The sequence below is a fragment of the Elephantulus edwardii genome, unplaced genomic scaffold (assembly GCF_000299155.1).
Source record: "Elephantulus edwardii isolate Elephantulus edwardi_28Jun2011 unplaced genomic scaffold, EleEdw1.0 scaffold00049, whole genome shotgun sequence".
Lineage (NCBI taxonomy): Eukaryota > Metazoa > Chordata > Mammalia > Macroscelidea > Macroscelididae > Elephantulus > Elephantulus edwardii.
The window spans coordinates 13321908-13339582 of NW_006399799.1; the positions used below are offsets into that span (position 1 = coordinate 13321908).

Consider the following 17675-nt stretch of genomic DNA (forward strand, 5'->3'; position numbering starts at 1 on the left):
CTGGAAGTATATCAAGAAAATCGTCCATGAAGAATGCAAGAGATCATTACAAAGGCTGAAGAACAAAAGACCAAGATGGATGTCAGATGAGACTCTGAGTATTGCATTAGAGCACCAAGAAGCCAAAGCTAAAGGAAGAAATCAAGAAATCAAAGATCTGGACAGAAAATTTCAAAAGGCAGCTCAGGATGACAAAGCAAAATACTATAAAGAAATATGCAGAGCACTGGAGTCAGAAAATCAAAAGGGCTAAACTCGCTCAGCGTTTATTAAGCTGAATGAGTTGAAAAACAAATTCAAGCCGCAGATGGCAATACTTAAGGATAGTTTGGATAGAATGTTAAATGATCCAGGAAGTACCAAAAGAAGATGAAAGGAGTACACAGAGTCATTGTATTGGAAGGAATTGGCTGAGACAGAGGAATTTCATGAAATAACATATGAGCAAGAGCCTATGGTGATGAAGGAGGAAGTTCAAGTAGCTCTGAAGGAATTGGCAAAAAACAGGCTCCAGGAGTTGACTGCATACCAATCAATTTATTTCAACAAACAGATGCTGCCCTTGATGTGCACACTAAGTCATGCTAGGAAATCTGGAGGCCAGTCAGCTGGCCAACTGACTGGAAGAGATCGGTATTTGTTCCCATTCCAAAGAAAGGTGACCCAATAGAGTGTGGAAATTATCAAACAATACCATTGATATCACATGCAAGCAAGATTCTGCTGAAAATTATCCAAAAACGTTTGGAACAATATGTCAACAGAGAATGGCCAGATGTACAGGCTGGATTTAGAAGAGGTAGTGGTACTAGCGATATTATAGCTAAATGTTAGATGGAACTTGGCAGAAAGCAGAGAATACCAGAAGAATGTCTATCTGTGCTTCATTGACTATGCAAAGGCTTTTGACTGTGTAGAGCACAACAAGCTATGGCTGACTCTGAGAAGAATGGGAATCCCAGAACATTTGATTGTGCTAATGCAAAACCTGTACGTGGACCAAGAGGCAGTCGTCAGAACAGAGCAGGGAGACACTGGATGGTTCAAGAAGGGGGTCCATCAGGGATGTATTTTGTCTCCATACCTTTTCAATCTATACACATAACAGATCATCCAAGATGCTGGGCTTTACAAGGAGGAATGTGGCATCAAGGTTGGTGGAAGAATCATCAACAACCTGCATTATGCATATGACACAACCCTGCTTGCTGAAACTGAGGAGGACCTGAAGCTCTTGCTGCAGAAGGTCAAGGACTGCAGCCTTCAGATTGAAGCTCACATCAAGAAAACAAAGATTCTCACCACTGGGCCAATTGGCAGCATCAGTATGGATGGTGAAGAGATTGAGATAGTTAACAGTTTTAGTTTACTTGGTTCCACAGTCAACACTTTTGGTATCAGCAGCCAGGAAATCAGGAGACGAATTGCATTGGGAAAGTCAGCTGTGAGGGACCTCTCAAGAGTACTGAAGTGCAACGACGTCAGGCTGGAGACCAACCTACACCGATCCAGGCTATACTCTTTACAATTATGTACTATGCATCAGAGAGTTGGACAGTTACTAGAGATGATAAAAAGATAATTGATGCCTTTGAGCTGTGGTGCTGGAGATGAGTGTTGAATATACCGTGCACTGCTAGGAGAACAAACAGGTTTGACCTGGAGAGAGTGAAACCAGAATGCTCCTTGGGAGTCAAGGATTCTGAAGCTTCATCTGACATACTTTGGGCATAGTGCAAGGGGGGACTGGTCCTTGGAGAGAGACATCATGTTTGGGAGAGTGGAGGGACATTGCAGGAGAGGAAGACCCTTGATGAGATGGATCAATTCTGTGAGTGGAGTGGTGGGAATGAGTGTGTTTGGGATGGCGAGGTTGGCACAGGATAGAATGATGTTTAGGGTTCTAGTACATAGGGTCGCTATGAGTTGCAAGTGACTCGATGGCACATAACAACAACAACAACACACATTCCCATGCATTATGGTTTTCTTTCCATTTTTACAATAGTTATTTTTCTTAAAATTTTTTATTATTATTAATTTTAATGAAAATTTACAGAGACTTTGGATTTCCATTCATTCATTGTTGCAGTTTTCACCCTGCCTGCCCCTCCCCCACAGTACAGTCTTCTCTTTGAAAAGTAAAAGAAAAATTCTTTCATTGTTTTACAATCCCTTCCCCCAGGTCCACTGCACTACGCAGCCTTCATTCTAGACACCTATCATGACAATAATACCTAATCACATATCCCTTTTAAAAAGTTTTCTCCCTCATCTGTTTCAATGCAGTATACATTATTTATCCCATACTTCTCAGTCTTCCCCCAACCGAGATGTAAGTCCTGTTTTGCAATAGTGACACTGTGCAGTATTTGTCCCTGTGTGACTAAGATATTTCACTCAGTATAATGTCCTCCAAGGTCACCCAGTATTGCATGAGTTCCTTGTTTTTCAATGCAACGTAGAAGTCCATTGTGTGAATATACTACAGTTTCTCTATCCATTTGTTTGTTGATGGGCACTTGGGTTGTTTCCAACTCCTTGCTATTGTGAACAAAGCTGCTATAAACATGGGTGTGCATATATCTGCTTGGGTGGCAGCTATGGTCTCTTTGGGGTATATTCCCAGTAGTGGAATTGCTGGGTCAAATGGTGTCTCTATTTGCAACTTTTTGAAAAAGTGCCACACCACCTTCCACAGTGGTTGCTCCATTTTACACTTCCACCAACAGTGAATAAGGGTTCCGGTTTCTCCACAACCTCGCCAGCATCTGATGTTTGCTGTTCTGTTAAATTGTGCTAATATTACTGGGGTGAGATGATATCTCATAGTTGTTTTGATTTGCTAGGGATTTTGAACATTTCTTCATGTTCTTACTGGCCATCGGAATGTCTTCAGTGAAGTGTCTGTTCATATCCTGTGCCCATTTTTCAACTGGATTATTTACCTTTGTCTTGTCGTGGGGCTCATGCATTATGTTTTTGGGTTTTATTTTTGTTTTTTTAATTATTATTAAATTTTATTAGTTTTAATGAACATTTACAGAGATTTGGGGTTTTCATTCATTCATTGTTGTACTGTTTTCTCTACCCTCCTCCCCAGTTTGTTCTTCTTTCCCCCCAACCCCCATGCATTATGTTTTATAAAATTAACCACCACTGGACTATGTCTATCATTACTCTGTCTTTTCTGGTCCCCACTGGATCTTTTCTATTTCCTTTACCCAGTCCCTCCACCTGCCAAATTGTGCAATCCTGTGATTTTTGCCCCTATTCATCCTCACCCTTCTGCTCCCACCCATTTTCCCATTGTGTCCCCATACATGTTTTAATAGTTGTCCTTCTATTTTTACAGTAATGGCTTTATGCAGTATTTTTCGTAATGAGACTGAGTTAGTTCACTCAGTATACTACTCTCCAGTTTCTCCTAAGTTATGTAGTATAGAAGAGAAGCAAGCAATAAATGTTGAAGAGGATGTGGAGAGGTGGGAACTGTCATACACTGCTGGTGGAACTGTAAAATGGTGTAACCACTCTGGAAGGCAATTTGGCATTTCTTCAAAAAGCTGAACATAGAAACTTCATATGACCCAGATATTATATTACCACCAATATACTCCAAGAAATTTTGAAGTGAGACACAGAGATTTGTACACCAAGTTCACAGCAGCATTATTCACCATCACAAGTACATGGAAGCAACTAAAATGTCCAACCAAAATAGAATGGATTGAGAAATTGTGATACATTCACATAATGGAATACTATGTAGCACTTAGGAGCAATGATTTTAAAAAATGCCATAAATATATTTCTAAGTGGAAGTAAATGATACACAGTCACCCAGGCGAAGGGGTTCTTTCAAATTATACACATCTTCTACTCTTCAGGAGCACAATTCTTGAGGGGAACACAGCCAGTACCCAATTACCCACCTTCCTTTACTTCCCACTAGGAGTTATTGCACTAATGATTGACAACAACTGAGAAGATGGGCTGCACCTTTTAAGTACACTTAAGCAGAAAAAAAGGTGACTTTGACACTTACTACATTCTAGTATGATTATTTGTTTACGCAAAAAATGCCATTTCTTTATAAAGACTAAGTGATCGTTTTAAACAGTCCTTCCTTTCTACTGAGAGATTTCTCTGACCCTCTATAATCATTGTAGGATTTGATATAAGCTTTATACATACCAACATATGAATACGTTTGATTTTGGGGACTTTTGATTGCCTTTTTTTTTTTTTTTTTGAGGTGGGTTAGATCTTCTATTTCCTCTCAGGGTAAATGAAAACTGGTAGGGAAAAAATGAAGTGAGTGGTTTACTGGTATAAAAGGGAAGTGTTTGAGAGAAGCTTGGATATCATAGGCTAACCTGGAAATGAACATATCTAAACTGTACAGTTCCTTTCATTGTGACAGATTCAAGTGGGCTTATTTTTTTTGGAATTGTGTATTGTATGTGGACATCTATACACTGCTATCTATATTTAAAGGGATAGGCAGAGGGGCCTAGTCTTCCCCATAACAGGATGTACAACTTTTGGCTGATAACTAATTATCTAGGGAGAACCTGGGTCCTGTTACTCACCCAGAGGTGGCTGCAGCATACCCCCATTCTTCTCACAGTTTCCAATAGGCTGAATTTCAGCTGAGTCAACCAGGCGCCAGAAGTCATTCTTGTTGTCACTTCCATCAAGGCGCAGGCGAAGACGAGCACCTGTCAGTCCAACTACGGTGGCAATACAGGTGGATGTGGTGTTCCTGGGGTCCTGAGCTTCCAATTTCATGCTGATCTTGAATTCATTGCTTGGAGGTGTGTAGGACTGAGGAGAACAAGCCACGGGGATTAGGTAAACCATAGTTTCAGTAAAGATGTTAAAAGATGGAATCTGAAAAGTTATGCTTTGCACTAAAATTGGTTATAATTGGCCCACAGCAATTGCCCTAAATTCTTTTTCCTTAGTATTAAACAGATTTTCTATGGAACGGGTATAACCAGGCTTCTCCTTGGAGGCAAGATTTTTGAAGCTTTGTCTGACATAATTTGGACATGTTGCAAGGAGGGACCAGTCCTTGGAGAGGGACGTCATGCTTGGGAGGGTGGAGGGACAGCACAGGAGAGGAAGACCCTCAATAAGATGGATTGATTCAGAAACTGGGGTACTGGGAACAGGTATGTCAGAGACAAGAAGATTGGCACAGGATAGAGTAGGTTGAGGGCTGTTGTACATAGGATCACTATGAGTTGCAGGTGACTCTACAGTACATAACAATAACAATAGAAGTATTATGTACCCTCAACCAGGTGGATTGACACAGGGACTGCAGCAGTGGGCCTGAGCATGTCGGATATGATGAGATTGGCACAGGATAGGGCAGGGTTCAGATCTGTTGTTCATAGAGTTGCTATTAGTTGTACTTGACTCAACTTCCTAATCTTATACTCAGGGAGCTCTGTAGTCATAGTGGTAGGGAACTGTGCTGCCAACACAAAGATACATGATTGGAATCCACCACTTACTCTACAGAAGAAAAATGGGCAATCAATGTCTGTGTAATTTACTGCCTCTGAAAATATTACTGGAGGGTCACTTATGGATTAGTTCCAACTCCACTGCACAACAACTGCAGTATTATACTTTGGAAAAGTTTTACACAAAATAAATACTGGATGGTAAAGAATGGGGGTGGGGGGAATTACCATTCATGCTGGATCAGACTTAACTAGTAAGAAAAGGACAAGAATATCTCAAATGGTTTCTCCACCTATCTTTTTTTCAAAGCTACATACTAAGGATGCATAACCTTTTATTTTCAGAATTTCTACAACCTCTTTAAAACACCTATGGTCTCTAGGAAGGGTTTCAGTACATTCATCTATATACTGACTATGCAAACTAACTCCTGCGGTTAATTTTTTTGCTCATTGTGAGGTTAATTTTAAAATCAAGTTTTTAATATATTTGAGCTATAACATACAATAAACTTTATAAACAAACTACAGTAAACTCTGGCAGATCTTGACACATGTGTACATCCATTACGCATGTACACATCTATAACTATCACTACCGTCAAGACAACAAACACAGCCATCACTCTCAGGTTCTCTTAGGGTCCTTTGCCATCCCTCCCACACTTCTGTTCAGAGGTAACCACTAATAAATCATCTCTGTCACCGTACTTGGATTTGTATTTTCCAGTCTGAGATAGAATCTATATATGACATTTATTTTTTTTTTTTACAGATTCTTTCACTCAGCACAATTATTCATGCAAGTTGCTTGAATTTTTTTTTTTTAAATTGCTCAGTAGTAAACCATGTTGGTAGACATTTGGTTTGTTCCTAGTCTTTCTTTTTCCTTATTAAAAATAAAGCTGTATTTCTATTTCCAACTTTTTTAGAAAGCGCCATTACTGCTGTTTGCACCATTTTACATTCCCACCAACAGTGAATAAGGGTTCCAGTTTCTCCACAACCTCACCAACATTTGCTGTTTGCTGCTCTGTTGAATTTTGCTATTCTTACTGGGGTAAGATGATATCTCATAGTTGTTTTGATTTGCATCTCTCTTAGAGCTAGGGATTTTGAACACTTCATGTGTTTGTTCACCATCTGAATGTCTTCTTAGGTGAAGTGTCTCTGTTCACATCCTGTGCCCATTTTTCAATTGGATTGTTTACCTTTATCTTGTTGTGGTGCTCAAGTATTCTATAAATTCTAGATATAAGTCCCTTATCAGACATGTCATTGCCAAATACTTCCACTACTGGGAATATAACTAAAGAAACCAGAACTGCCACCCAAGCAGATATATGCACACCCATGTTTATTGTGGCTTTGTTCACCATAGCAAAGAGTTGGAAACAACACAAGTGCCCATCAACAAATGAATGGATAGAGAAGCTGTGGTATATTCAAACAATGGAAAACCATGCTGTATTGAAAAATAAAGAACTCACGAAATATTATACAAAATGAGTGACACTGGAGGACACTATACTGAGTGAAATATCTCAGTCACAAAAGGACAAATACTGCATAGTGCCACTGTTGTAAAACGTGAGTGACATTGGGGTTGGGGGGAGAATGAGAAAGATGGGATAAATAATGTATACTGCATTGAAACAGATGAGGGAGAGAACTGTTTTAGGTATTATTTTCATGACAAGATTACAGAAAAAGAAATGCATATTAAAGTGGACTGTGGACTGAGGGGGATTGTATAACAATGAAAGATTTTTTTTCTTCAAAGAGAAAAATGAACTGGGGGGAAGGTTGGGCAGGGAGGAAAATGTGCAACAATGAGTCAGTGGGAGGGAAATTAAATGGAAAGAATATGCTGTAAAAATATATATGTTGCATTACAAAAATCACTGATAAAAAATAAAGGTTGCGGATTAAAAAAATAAAAGTTGTAATGAACAATCTATAAACTTTGTATGTAAATATTCCTTATTTTCTCTTGGATATATATATATATGGAATGGTTATATCATATAGTAAATTTACATTTAATGGACATTCCATCAAATTTACCCTTTTAAGTGTACAAGAGATTTTAGTATATTCCCAAAGATGTACAAACTTCCTCACCACATAATCCTTGAACATTTTATTACCTCAAAGAGACTCCATATCCATTAGACACCACTCTCCATTCCCCGTCCAGACCAGGCCCTAGTGATCAGTAACACCCCTGGTACCAGCAGTTAGTCAATAAGGAGATGCACTACACTGGGAAAATCTGCAGTTAGGGACCTTTCCAAATTATTGAGGAGTAATGATGTCAGTTTGAGGAGTAAGGTGTGTCTGATTCAGGCTACGGTTTTTCCAGTTACTTGCTATGCATCTGAGAGCTGAACAACGAATAAGTATGACTGAAAAGAATTCATGCCTTTGAGCTGTGGTGCTGGAGAAGAGCACTAAACATCTCATGGGTGGCCAAGAGAACGAACAAGTATGTCTTGGAGAGGGTGCAGCTTGAGTGCTCTTTGAATGCAAGAATGATGAGGCTTTGCCTCACATACTTTGGACATGTTGCTAGGAGGGGTTATTCCTTGAAGAAGGACATGACATTGGGAAGAGTGGAGGGTTGACTAAGAAGAAGACCCTCAACTAAGTGGATGGACACGGTGACTGCTGCAATAGGCTTTTGTGTGTCAGGGAATGTGAGATGGTGCAGAACAGAACAGGATTCAGATCTTTTGTTCAAAGGGTGGCTATGAGTCCTACTCGACTCCATGGCAACTAATAACAACAACAAAAACAACAACATGTATGACTATTCTGGACATTTCATATAAATGGAAACATTTACAATACATGAATGGCTTCTTTTTCTCAGCACAATGTCTTCAAAGTCTATCCAAGAATGAATCAACATTCCACTCCTTTCACTTTCAAATAATATTCTATTTTATGTGCATATAAGTGTCACTATTTATTCAATATATACATTCATTAGTTAAAGGACATTTGGTTCATCAAAGGTTGTTGGCATTTTTTTTTTCTTTCATGAATGATGGCTCCGTAGATATTTGTGTACAAGTTGTATGGAGTTATGTTTTCATTCTTCTTGGGTAGGTTTTCAGGAGAGAGACTGGAGGTTCATCTTGTAATTTTATGTTTAATAACTTTCAAACTATTTTCAAAAGTGACTGCACTATCTTGCAACCTCTGTAGCAAAGCACAGGAGTTTCAATTTCTCCACATCCTTATCAACACTGTGCCTTTTTTGTCTTAGCTATCTTAGTGACTCTAATTCACTACTGATGGGGATGCACAGGACCTGGGAGTGTTCTGTTCTGTCATGAACAGGGTCATCTTATGTCAAGGGCACACTCCACAGCAGCCAACCACACTGAAGGGTATTTTGTTGTGATGCTGATTTGCAATTCCCTAGGGTTAGAAGATTGTATCTTTTTTAAAAAATATTTCTTCAATTATATTTTTTTATAATTTTTATTTATTTATTTATTCTTTTTATGTGTGTACTGTCAAATTGGATCTGACTGGTACACGAGGCGATTGTTCCTCCTTCTTCAGCAAAGCATCTAGTGGATTTGAACCATGCACCTCTGGGATTGCAGTGCAGTTTCCTGCCACTAGGCCACCAGAGCTCACCAGATTGTATCTTTTATATGCTTTTTAGCCATTTGCAAGTCTTTGGAGGATTAGCTGTATGAATCTTTTTGCCTTTATTAATATCATGTTACTTGCTTTTTAATTGTTGAGCTGTAAGAGTTATTTCTATATTTTATACATAGGTCTCCTATCCGTATTATTATATCATTATTATTATATAAAAGTATTACTAATGTAATAATACGGGTTGTCTTACCACCTTCCTTTGAAGCTCAAAAGCATCCAATTTTGATGAAGTCCAACTTTTCTTGTAATGCTTGTGCTTTTGGGATCATATATAAACACCACTGCCTAATGAAGGTTATGAAGACTTACACTGTTTTCTTTTAAGTCTTTGGTTTAGGTCTTACATTTAGGCCTATGCATCACCAGGAGATTAATACATATGGCGTGAGCACAGAGTTACTCAGTTTCTGGCTCATGGTCACTGCATCAGCTGTAGAAAATCTCACTGCACTCTTGCTGAAAATCAATTCACCATAAATGTTTATTTCTGAACTCTAAATTCTACTCTATTGTTCTATACTGACTGTATTTATGCCAGTAAAAAAAAAAAAAGCAGAAAGCTTTGCACAAAGTTTTTAAATTGGTTAATATGAATTATCCACTTTGTTATTTCCAAGTGAATTTTAGAATCAACTAGCCAATTTCATAAAAAAAAGCAATTTGGATTTTTAATAGTGATTCTATTTGAATCTATAAATCAAATGAGGAATACAATCAATGGATATTAGTTATTTACTTCATATAAATTTTATTAATTTCTTCCTAAATTTTTGCAATTTTTAATAGGAATTTCTTGTCCATGATATTTTCTAACTAGGTATTTTTAATTATTGAGGAAAACATTTGTTTTAATAGTAAAGTATAAGCATTTTTTTCCAAGTAAAGGATGTATTACTTTATTTCTAGTTCATTGTTATGTGCTGTCAAGTCACTTGTAACTCCTAGAGACACTATGTACAACAGTTCTAAACCCTGCTGTATGTTGTGCCAACCTTATTGTCCCTGATACACCTACCCCCATTACCTGAGTTACTCAATCAATCCATCTCATCAAGGGTCTTCCTCTCTTACACTGTCCTTCCACCCTTCCAAGAATGATTGATGTCCCTCTTCAAGGATTGGTTCCTCCTCTAAGTGTGTCAGAAAAAGCCTCAGAATCTTTGCCTTGTCTGGCTTCACTCTATCTAGGATGAACCTGCTTGTTCTCCTGACAGTCCATGGTATATTCAAGACTACTCTTCAGGACCATAGCTCAAAGGCATCAATTCTTTTTCTATCATGCCTAATCATTGTCCAGCTTTCTGACACATAGCAAGTAATTGCTAAGACTATGGCCTGTAGCAAGCACACCTGATAAGGTATCCTGTGGAGATGTTTCTGACAGCAGACCTTCCCAATGTAACTCGTCTTTTGATTTCCTGGCTGCTGGTAACAAGACTGTTGATTGTTGAGCCAAGCAAACTAAAGCTGTTAACAATCTCAATTTCTTCATCTATCATCATGTTGCCAATCAGCCCAGTTGTGAGAATCTTTGGCTAAGTGTAATTTTTGCTCAGTATCTTTCTTGCCATGTCATTTACCAAAGTGATGGAATCATATTACCTTTCTACTAGTGGAATACACATGTGCTTTTGACCTCTACATCCTTGCCACTGTTTAGTATGGTGGGTCCTTTGAATCTGAGTGGTCCAGTGACTTCTCATTGTGATTTTACATTTCTTTAATGTATTCAACATCAGGAAAACACAAATTTCCTTATTAAAGGTCTATTCGTGTTTTCCATCCATAAGTTTTCTTTGTTGAAGTGTTTATTCTAATCTTTCAACCTAGTTTCCTTTTATTTCTTTTTCTGACTTATATGCCCTATTAGTACAATGCTGAACATAAGTGGCAATAGTAGATATCCTTGTTTCATTTCTGATCTTAGAGGGAAAAACATTTAATCTTTCACCATTAAGTATAATTCTTTTCATGTTGTTGTTGTTTGGCATCATCAAGTCAAATATGACTCATTACAACCCTATGACTAACAGATCTGAATCCTGCCCTATTCTATGCTATCCTCATCATCTTTGACATACTTGAGGCCTCTGTTAAAGTTCTTTTTCCAAGTATGATGTCCCTTTCCAAGGAAGACCTTCTCTTAACAACATATCCAAAGTATGAAAGACAAAGCTTCACTATTCTGGCCTCCAAGAAACACTGGTTGCATTTTCTCCAATACATCTACTTGTTCTTTTGGCAGTCCAAAGGCTATTCAGTACGGTTCTCCAATACCACAACTCAAAAGGCATCAATCCTTCTTCTGTCATCCTTATTCACTATAAAGCTTGCAGATATGCATTAATTTAATTAAATAGATGCAGGTGATTAAAAAAAATCATGGCTTAAATCAAGCTTGGTCTTTTAACTGACATCATTGCTCTTCAGGACTTTGGAGAGATTTCTGGTAGCAGAATTTCCTAATGCAATATGTCTTCTGATCTGTTGCCAACTGTACCTGTCGTTGCCCAAAGGGACCAGAGGAGGAGCCAGGTTGGGCCCAGTCCCACGAGCCTGCTGCTGGACATCAGGTGAGGCCAGAGAAGGCCGTCCTGTGCCATGATACTCATATTTCTGATTTTATGGTTTACTGTTAGAGGTACATCTATCATTTCATTATATTGTCATTTGTCTTACGTACTGTCGAGCCAGAATTGACCCATAGTTGGTTTTCAGAGGCACTGTATTGCATAGGAGGCGACTGCCCATCATTTTCCCACAGGGTTGCTGATGGATTTGAACCAAGTGTCTCTTAGTCAGCAGAGCAACTCCTTACCACTAAGCACTAGTGCTCATTCATTATATTGGAGGAGTAATGTTTATTGTTTGCTCTTATCCATCAGCCCTGTCAGTTTGATGTACTAGGGTAACTTGTGGGTTGCCAAGATACTAGAAACTAATGCCACCAGTACTTCAAATGTCAACAGAGTCACCCATGGTAGACAGGTTTCAGCAGAACTTCCAGATTATGACTGACAATAAAAGGCCTTCAAAAACCCAATGGATAATAGAGGAACACGGCCAGCTATTCTATTAGAGGCAGAGCCCAGATAAGAGGTCACTCAGAAGAGGAGGAGAAACAGCTGCAACCATCCTGATTTTTATAGATGTCCTTCATTAGAGTAATAAAGTTTCCTTCTATTTCTAATTTGCTCAGAATGAACATTACCTCTGAGAAAATTTTTCACCTTTTACAAAGTGAATTGCATTGACTGATTATAGAATGTAAAGTCAACACTGCAATTCCACTTGGTCAAGATGCATTATTTTAACATAGTGTTGGATTTGACTTCCTAAAAGTTTGTTTGGGTTCTTTTACATGCATGTTTATGCAGGATAGCAATTGTGGTGTTCTTTCATGGTCTTTGCCATGTTTTAAGATCAGAATGTTTTGTCTCATTCAATGAGAAGTTTGAAACTTATATTCCTTCTATGAGTCTTTGGAGAATTTGTATCATTTTTTTCCTTTAAAGTTTAAAATAATTCACTAGTGAAGTCAACTAAGATATTTTGTGGGTAATTTTTTTATCTCCAAATTCCATTTGTATACTAGAAATAGTGTTGTTCTGGGTTTGTCTGTAGAAAGCTGCACTGCTAACCCGAAGGAGGGGCCACTGATGAATTCCAACCACAGGAAGCTCCTCAGAAGGAAGATGGATGATTTCTTCCACACTATTTACAGCTTCCAAAAACCCAATGGAAGGTCAGTTACGTCTGTTCTGACTCAACAGCAGTTAAGTTTTGAGTTGAGTAACCTTTAGTAATTTGTGTCATTCATGGATGTTATCAAATTTTCTTTTAAACTGTCAAATTTAAAGGCATAAATTTGTTCATAATAATCTCGTATTACCCTTTCAATGTGTATAGAATATATGATGCTACCACATCTGTCATTCCTGATACTGATAATTGTCTTATATTATTCCTCATCAATCGGGTAGAGTTTTATCAATTTTACTTCTCTTCACAAATATTCAGCTTTTACTTTCAATAATCTTCTCTATAATTTTTTTTGTTTTATATTTTATTGACATCTGTTCTTTCTTTCCTCTTTAATTTTGAATTCAACCTGTACTTTCATCTCTATTTCTTTTTATTATTTTTAAATTTTTTGTAGGTTGAAATATATATTTTAAATTTTATTTTATTAATTTTAATGAACATTTACAGATATTTTGAATTTCCATTCATTCATTGTTGCACTTTTCTCCCTGCCCACCCCTCCCCCCCAGTTCGTTCCTCTCTCTGAAAAGAAAAATTCTTTCACTGGTATACAATCCCCCCCACTCCAAGTACACTCCACTATGCAAACTTAATTCTGGACTCTTGTGATAACCATAATACCTATCATATATCGCTTTTATATTGTTCTCTCCCTCATCTGTTTTCATCTTTATTTCTTAGGGCAGAAATTAGAAAACATTGATCTGAAAAACTTTCTTTGCTAACATGTGTTTAGTGCAGTAAATTCGCCTCTAAGTACTCTTCTCCAGAACCACAGCTCAAAGGCATCAATTCTCCTTCTATCATCTCTAGTCATTCATTGTCCAGCTTTCCAATGCATAGCAAGTGATTGCAAAGACCATGGCCTATAGTCTCCAGAAGACTGACATTGTTGATCTTCAGTACTTGGGAGAGGTCTCTGACAGCAGAGTTTTCCAATGCAATTGGTCTTTTCATTTTCTGGCTACAGGTACCAAGAATGTTGATTATAGAGCCAAGCAAATTGAAGCTGTTAACAATCTCAGTCTCTTCACTATCTATCATGATGCTGCCAATTGGCCCAGTGGTGAGAATCTCTGTTTTCTTGATGTTGAGCTTCAATTAAAATTGAAAGCTGCAGTCCTTGATCTTCTGCAGCAAGTGCTTCAGGTTCTCCTCAGTTTCAGCTAGCAGGGTTGTGTCATCTGCATAAAACAGGTTGTTGATGAGTCTTCCTCCAATCCTGAGTCCCATTTCTCCTCATAGAGCCCAGCCTCCCAGATACTTTGTTCTGCATAAAGAGTGAAAAGATATGGAGATAGGACACATTTGTATACCCTTCCCAATTTTGAACCATGCAGTGTTTCCTTGCTCTGTTCTGACGACTGCCTTCTGGTCCAAGTATAGGTTTTGCATAAGCACAATCAAGTGGTCTGGGAATTCTCTTTCTTCTCAGAGTCAGCCACAGTCTGTTGTTATCTACACAGTCAAATGTCTTCGCACAGTCAATGAAACAGAGATAGACATTCCTCTGGTACTCTCTGCTTTCAGCCAAGAGCCTATAATATCCCTAGTACCTTGGCCTCTTCTAAACCCAGCCTGCCCTTCAGGCAGTGCTCTGCTGATGTGCTGTTCCAGTTGTTTTTTTATAATCTCCAGAAGAATTTTGCTTGCATGTGATATTAATGATACTGTTTGATCATTTCCACACTCTGTCACGTCACCTTTCTTTGGAATGAGAACAAATATAGATCTCTTCCAGTCAGTTGGCCAGGTGGGTGTCCTCCAGATTTCTTGGCACAATTTGGTGAGCACACCCAGAGCAGCATCTGTTTGTTGGAATATGTCAATTGGTATGCCATCAATACCTGGGGACTTGTTTTTTTATCAATTCTTTCAGAGCACCTAGAACTTCCTTCCTCCATCACCAGAGGCTTTTGCTCATACGTTGTTTCATGAAATTCTTCTGTGTCTGCTAATTCCTTTTGGTACAATGACTCTTATACTCTTTCCATCTTCTTTTAATGCTTCCTGGATCCTTTAGTATTCTGCCCAAAGCATCCTTAAGTATTGCAACTCGAGGGTTGAATTTGTTTTTCAATTCCTTCGGCTTAAGAAATGCTGAGCGAGTTCAGCCCCTTTGATTTTCTGACTCCAGCTCCTTGCACATTTCATTGTAATACACTGTCTTCCTGCACTGCCCTTTGGAATTATCTGTTCAACTCCTTTGTATCTTGATTTCTTCCCACTGCTTTGTCTTCTCGGCATTCCAGTGCAATATTCAAATCTGCTCCAGGGTCAGCTACGAGTTGGCTTTGATTCAACAGCAAGGGCTTTGACTTTGATGGATAAAATGGAGATCTATATATTTATTTCCCCTTAAGGTTGCATAGTTTTGCTTTCTGTAAGAACCGTCTGCTCTGAAATATACTTTGATATTAAATAGCAACTACAAGTTTCTTTTTTTTGTCAATACAGTATGTTTTCTCTTAATGTACTTGTATATAAAAAGTCTAATTTATTGCAGATCATATATAGCTGAGTTTTACTTTTTATCTAGTGTGATGATCTTTGCCTTTTGAGTGTTTAGATCATTTACACTTCACATGATTATTTTTCAGTTTAAATCTACTATCTTGACTTTCCTCCCAGTTTTTCATTATTTTTTTGTTACCCTTTTCTTCTCTTAAATTGTTCTCATGATTATATTAGTGATAACTCTTAGTGCTGTTGTTTAGTAGCTGCTTTAGGGTTTGTATAGTGTATATCTTTTTCTCACCACAGTGTATAGCCAAGTAATATTCTACTACTTTCCAGAGACAGTGAGGATGGCACAAGATAGGGCAAGGTTCAGATCTGTTATTCACAGGGTTGCTATGAGTCGCAGTTGACTTGACATCATCTAACAACAGCAACTTTACATATAAAATGAGAATGTTATAATACAGTTTCTATAAAAAGTAAGCTTGGGGAGCTCTGGTGGCCTAGTGGCAAGAAACTGCATTGCAATACCTGAGGAGACAGTCTCCTGTACCAGTCAGATTTGATTTGACGGTACACACACACAAAAATAATAAAATTTTTTTTAAAAAAGTAAGCTCACCTTCTTATTTTTAACCTGTTATTGCTCACTTTCTTATTTTTATTGCTATTATCATGCTGTTGTTACGTACCATCAAGTCAGAAGTGACTCATAGCTGACTCTTCAGTGGATTTTTCTAGGGAGTACATGGCATGAGAGATGAATGCACATTTCTCTCACAGCAGCTGGTGGATTCAAACTGTGTACCTATGGGTTGACAGCATAACTCTTTTTTTTTAATATTGAAAATGTTTTAATTTTTTTTTCATTGTTAAAAATTTTCTTCTTCTATGCCATCCTCACATTTATTGTTAAGTTTGAACCCAATGTTGTAGTCATTGTATGAATCCCTCTTATTTTCGGCCTTTTTCTTTTCTTTTTTTCAAAGCAAGCAATCAGTACTTATTCTGCTTTTACATAAACCTATTATCACTGAATGTAAAGGCAATCACTTAAGTTCAAGCATGTGTGTGGTATGAACCACTACAAATTAAATCCTTTAGGAAAGCACATTTTTCCACTTCTATTTTAAACATTAAAGTTGGCAATTACATTCTTCCTTCTCTTCTACATGTCTGCATATTAGGAATAGAGATGGTATTGACTTCAGAAGTATAATTAATATTATTGACAGGGGAAAAATAGACAATTTTTAACAAAATAATAAAAAAAGGATCCATTTATTTCTACTGGCTTAAAACTATGTTAGTGAAATTCCTCCAGGATGACACCTTAAATGTTACATCTAGAATTAAAAAGCAACAACAAAAAAAAAAACCCACTAATTTTTATTACATTCTCTATAACTCAATTTAACTATCTAAGAAAAATGAAAAGTGGGTGTCAGTGGATTAAACTTGCCAGGTGGATGGTGGAGTCTCTGGTTTATAGTCCCCCAGCATTTGGGTGTGCCTGAATTTTAAAATGTGGTAGTGCTTGGCTAAGGCTGCAAAGTGATGGCTCCTGTGAATTCTTTTGACGCTGGAAGATGGCTTCTCACATCTTGATGAGAGTCATGTATGGAACATTTGGTGTTTGTTTACCTTTACTTTCATCCACAAGCGGGTGTCAGCAGACCAGACTTGCCAGATGGACTGGGGGGTCTCTAGTTTATAGTCTGCCAGCATTTGGGCGTGCCTGAACTTAAAAATGTGGCAGGGGCTTCAGGCCTGTAGTCCTTGGGCCAAATTGATTTGGGGATGAACATTCTTTTAAGTGGTATAGCAGTGGTCAGTCTATTTGCTGTACTGAAGTAACCTGGAGTTGCTGTGATGCTTAACAACTGTGCCATTGTTGTTGTTATGTGCTAAAGACTGATAGCGACCCTATGTACAAGACCCCTAAATGCCATTCTATCCTGTGCCAGCCTCGCCGTCTCAAACACACTCATTCTCAACACTCCACTCACAGAATCGATCCATCTCATCAAGGGTCTTCCTCTCCTGCGCCATCCCTCCACTCTCCCAAACATGATGTCCCTCTCCATGGACCAACCCCTCCCTGCACCATGCCCAAAGTATGTCAGATGAAGCTTCAGAATCCTTGACTCCAAGGAGCATTCCAGCTTTACCTTCTCCAGGACAAACTTGTCTGTTCTCCTAGCAGTCCATGGTATATTCAACACTCTTCTCCAGCACCACAGCTCAAAGGCATCAATTCTCTTTCTATCATCCCTATTCACTGTCCAA

The 17675-nt window shown here is 38.2% G+C and overlaps 1 protein-coding gene across 3 annotated transcripts in view; it reads right to left on the reverse strand.

Moving 5' to 3' along the window:
• SCMH1 (sex comb on midleg homolog 1 (Drosophila)) overlaps positions 1–17675 on the reverse strand; it is a 355171-nt gene that overhangs the window by 210710 nt on the left and 126786 nt on the right. For 2 of the 3 annotated variants that reach the window (XM_006886519.1, XM_006886518.1), the window contains one exon: positions 4596–4830. In XM_006886519.1, coding sequence (XP_006886581.1) covers positions 4596–4794 — 199 coding nt within the window. In that variant the 5' untranslated portion in view covers positions 4795–4830. Of the gene's footprint in view, positions 1–4595; positions 4831–17675 lie in introns of those variants that run through there. The other variant, XM_006886520.1, reaches the window with a different exon arrangement.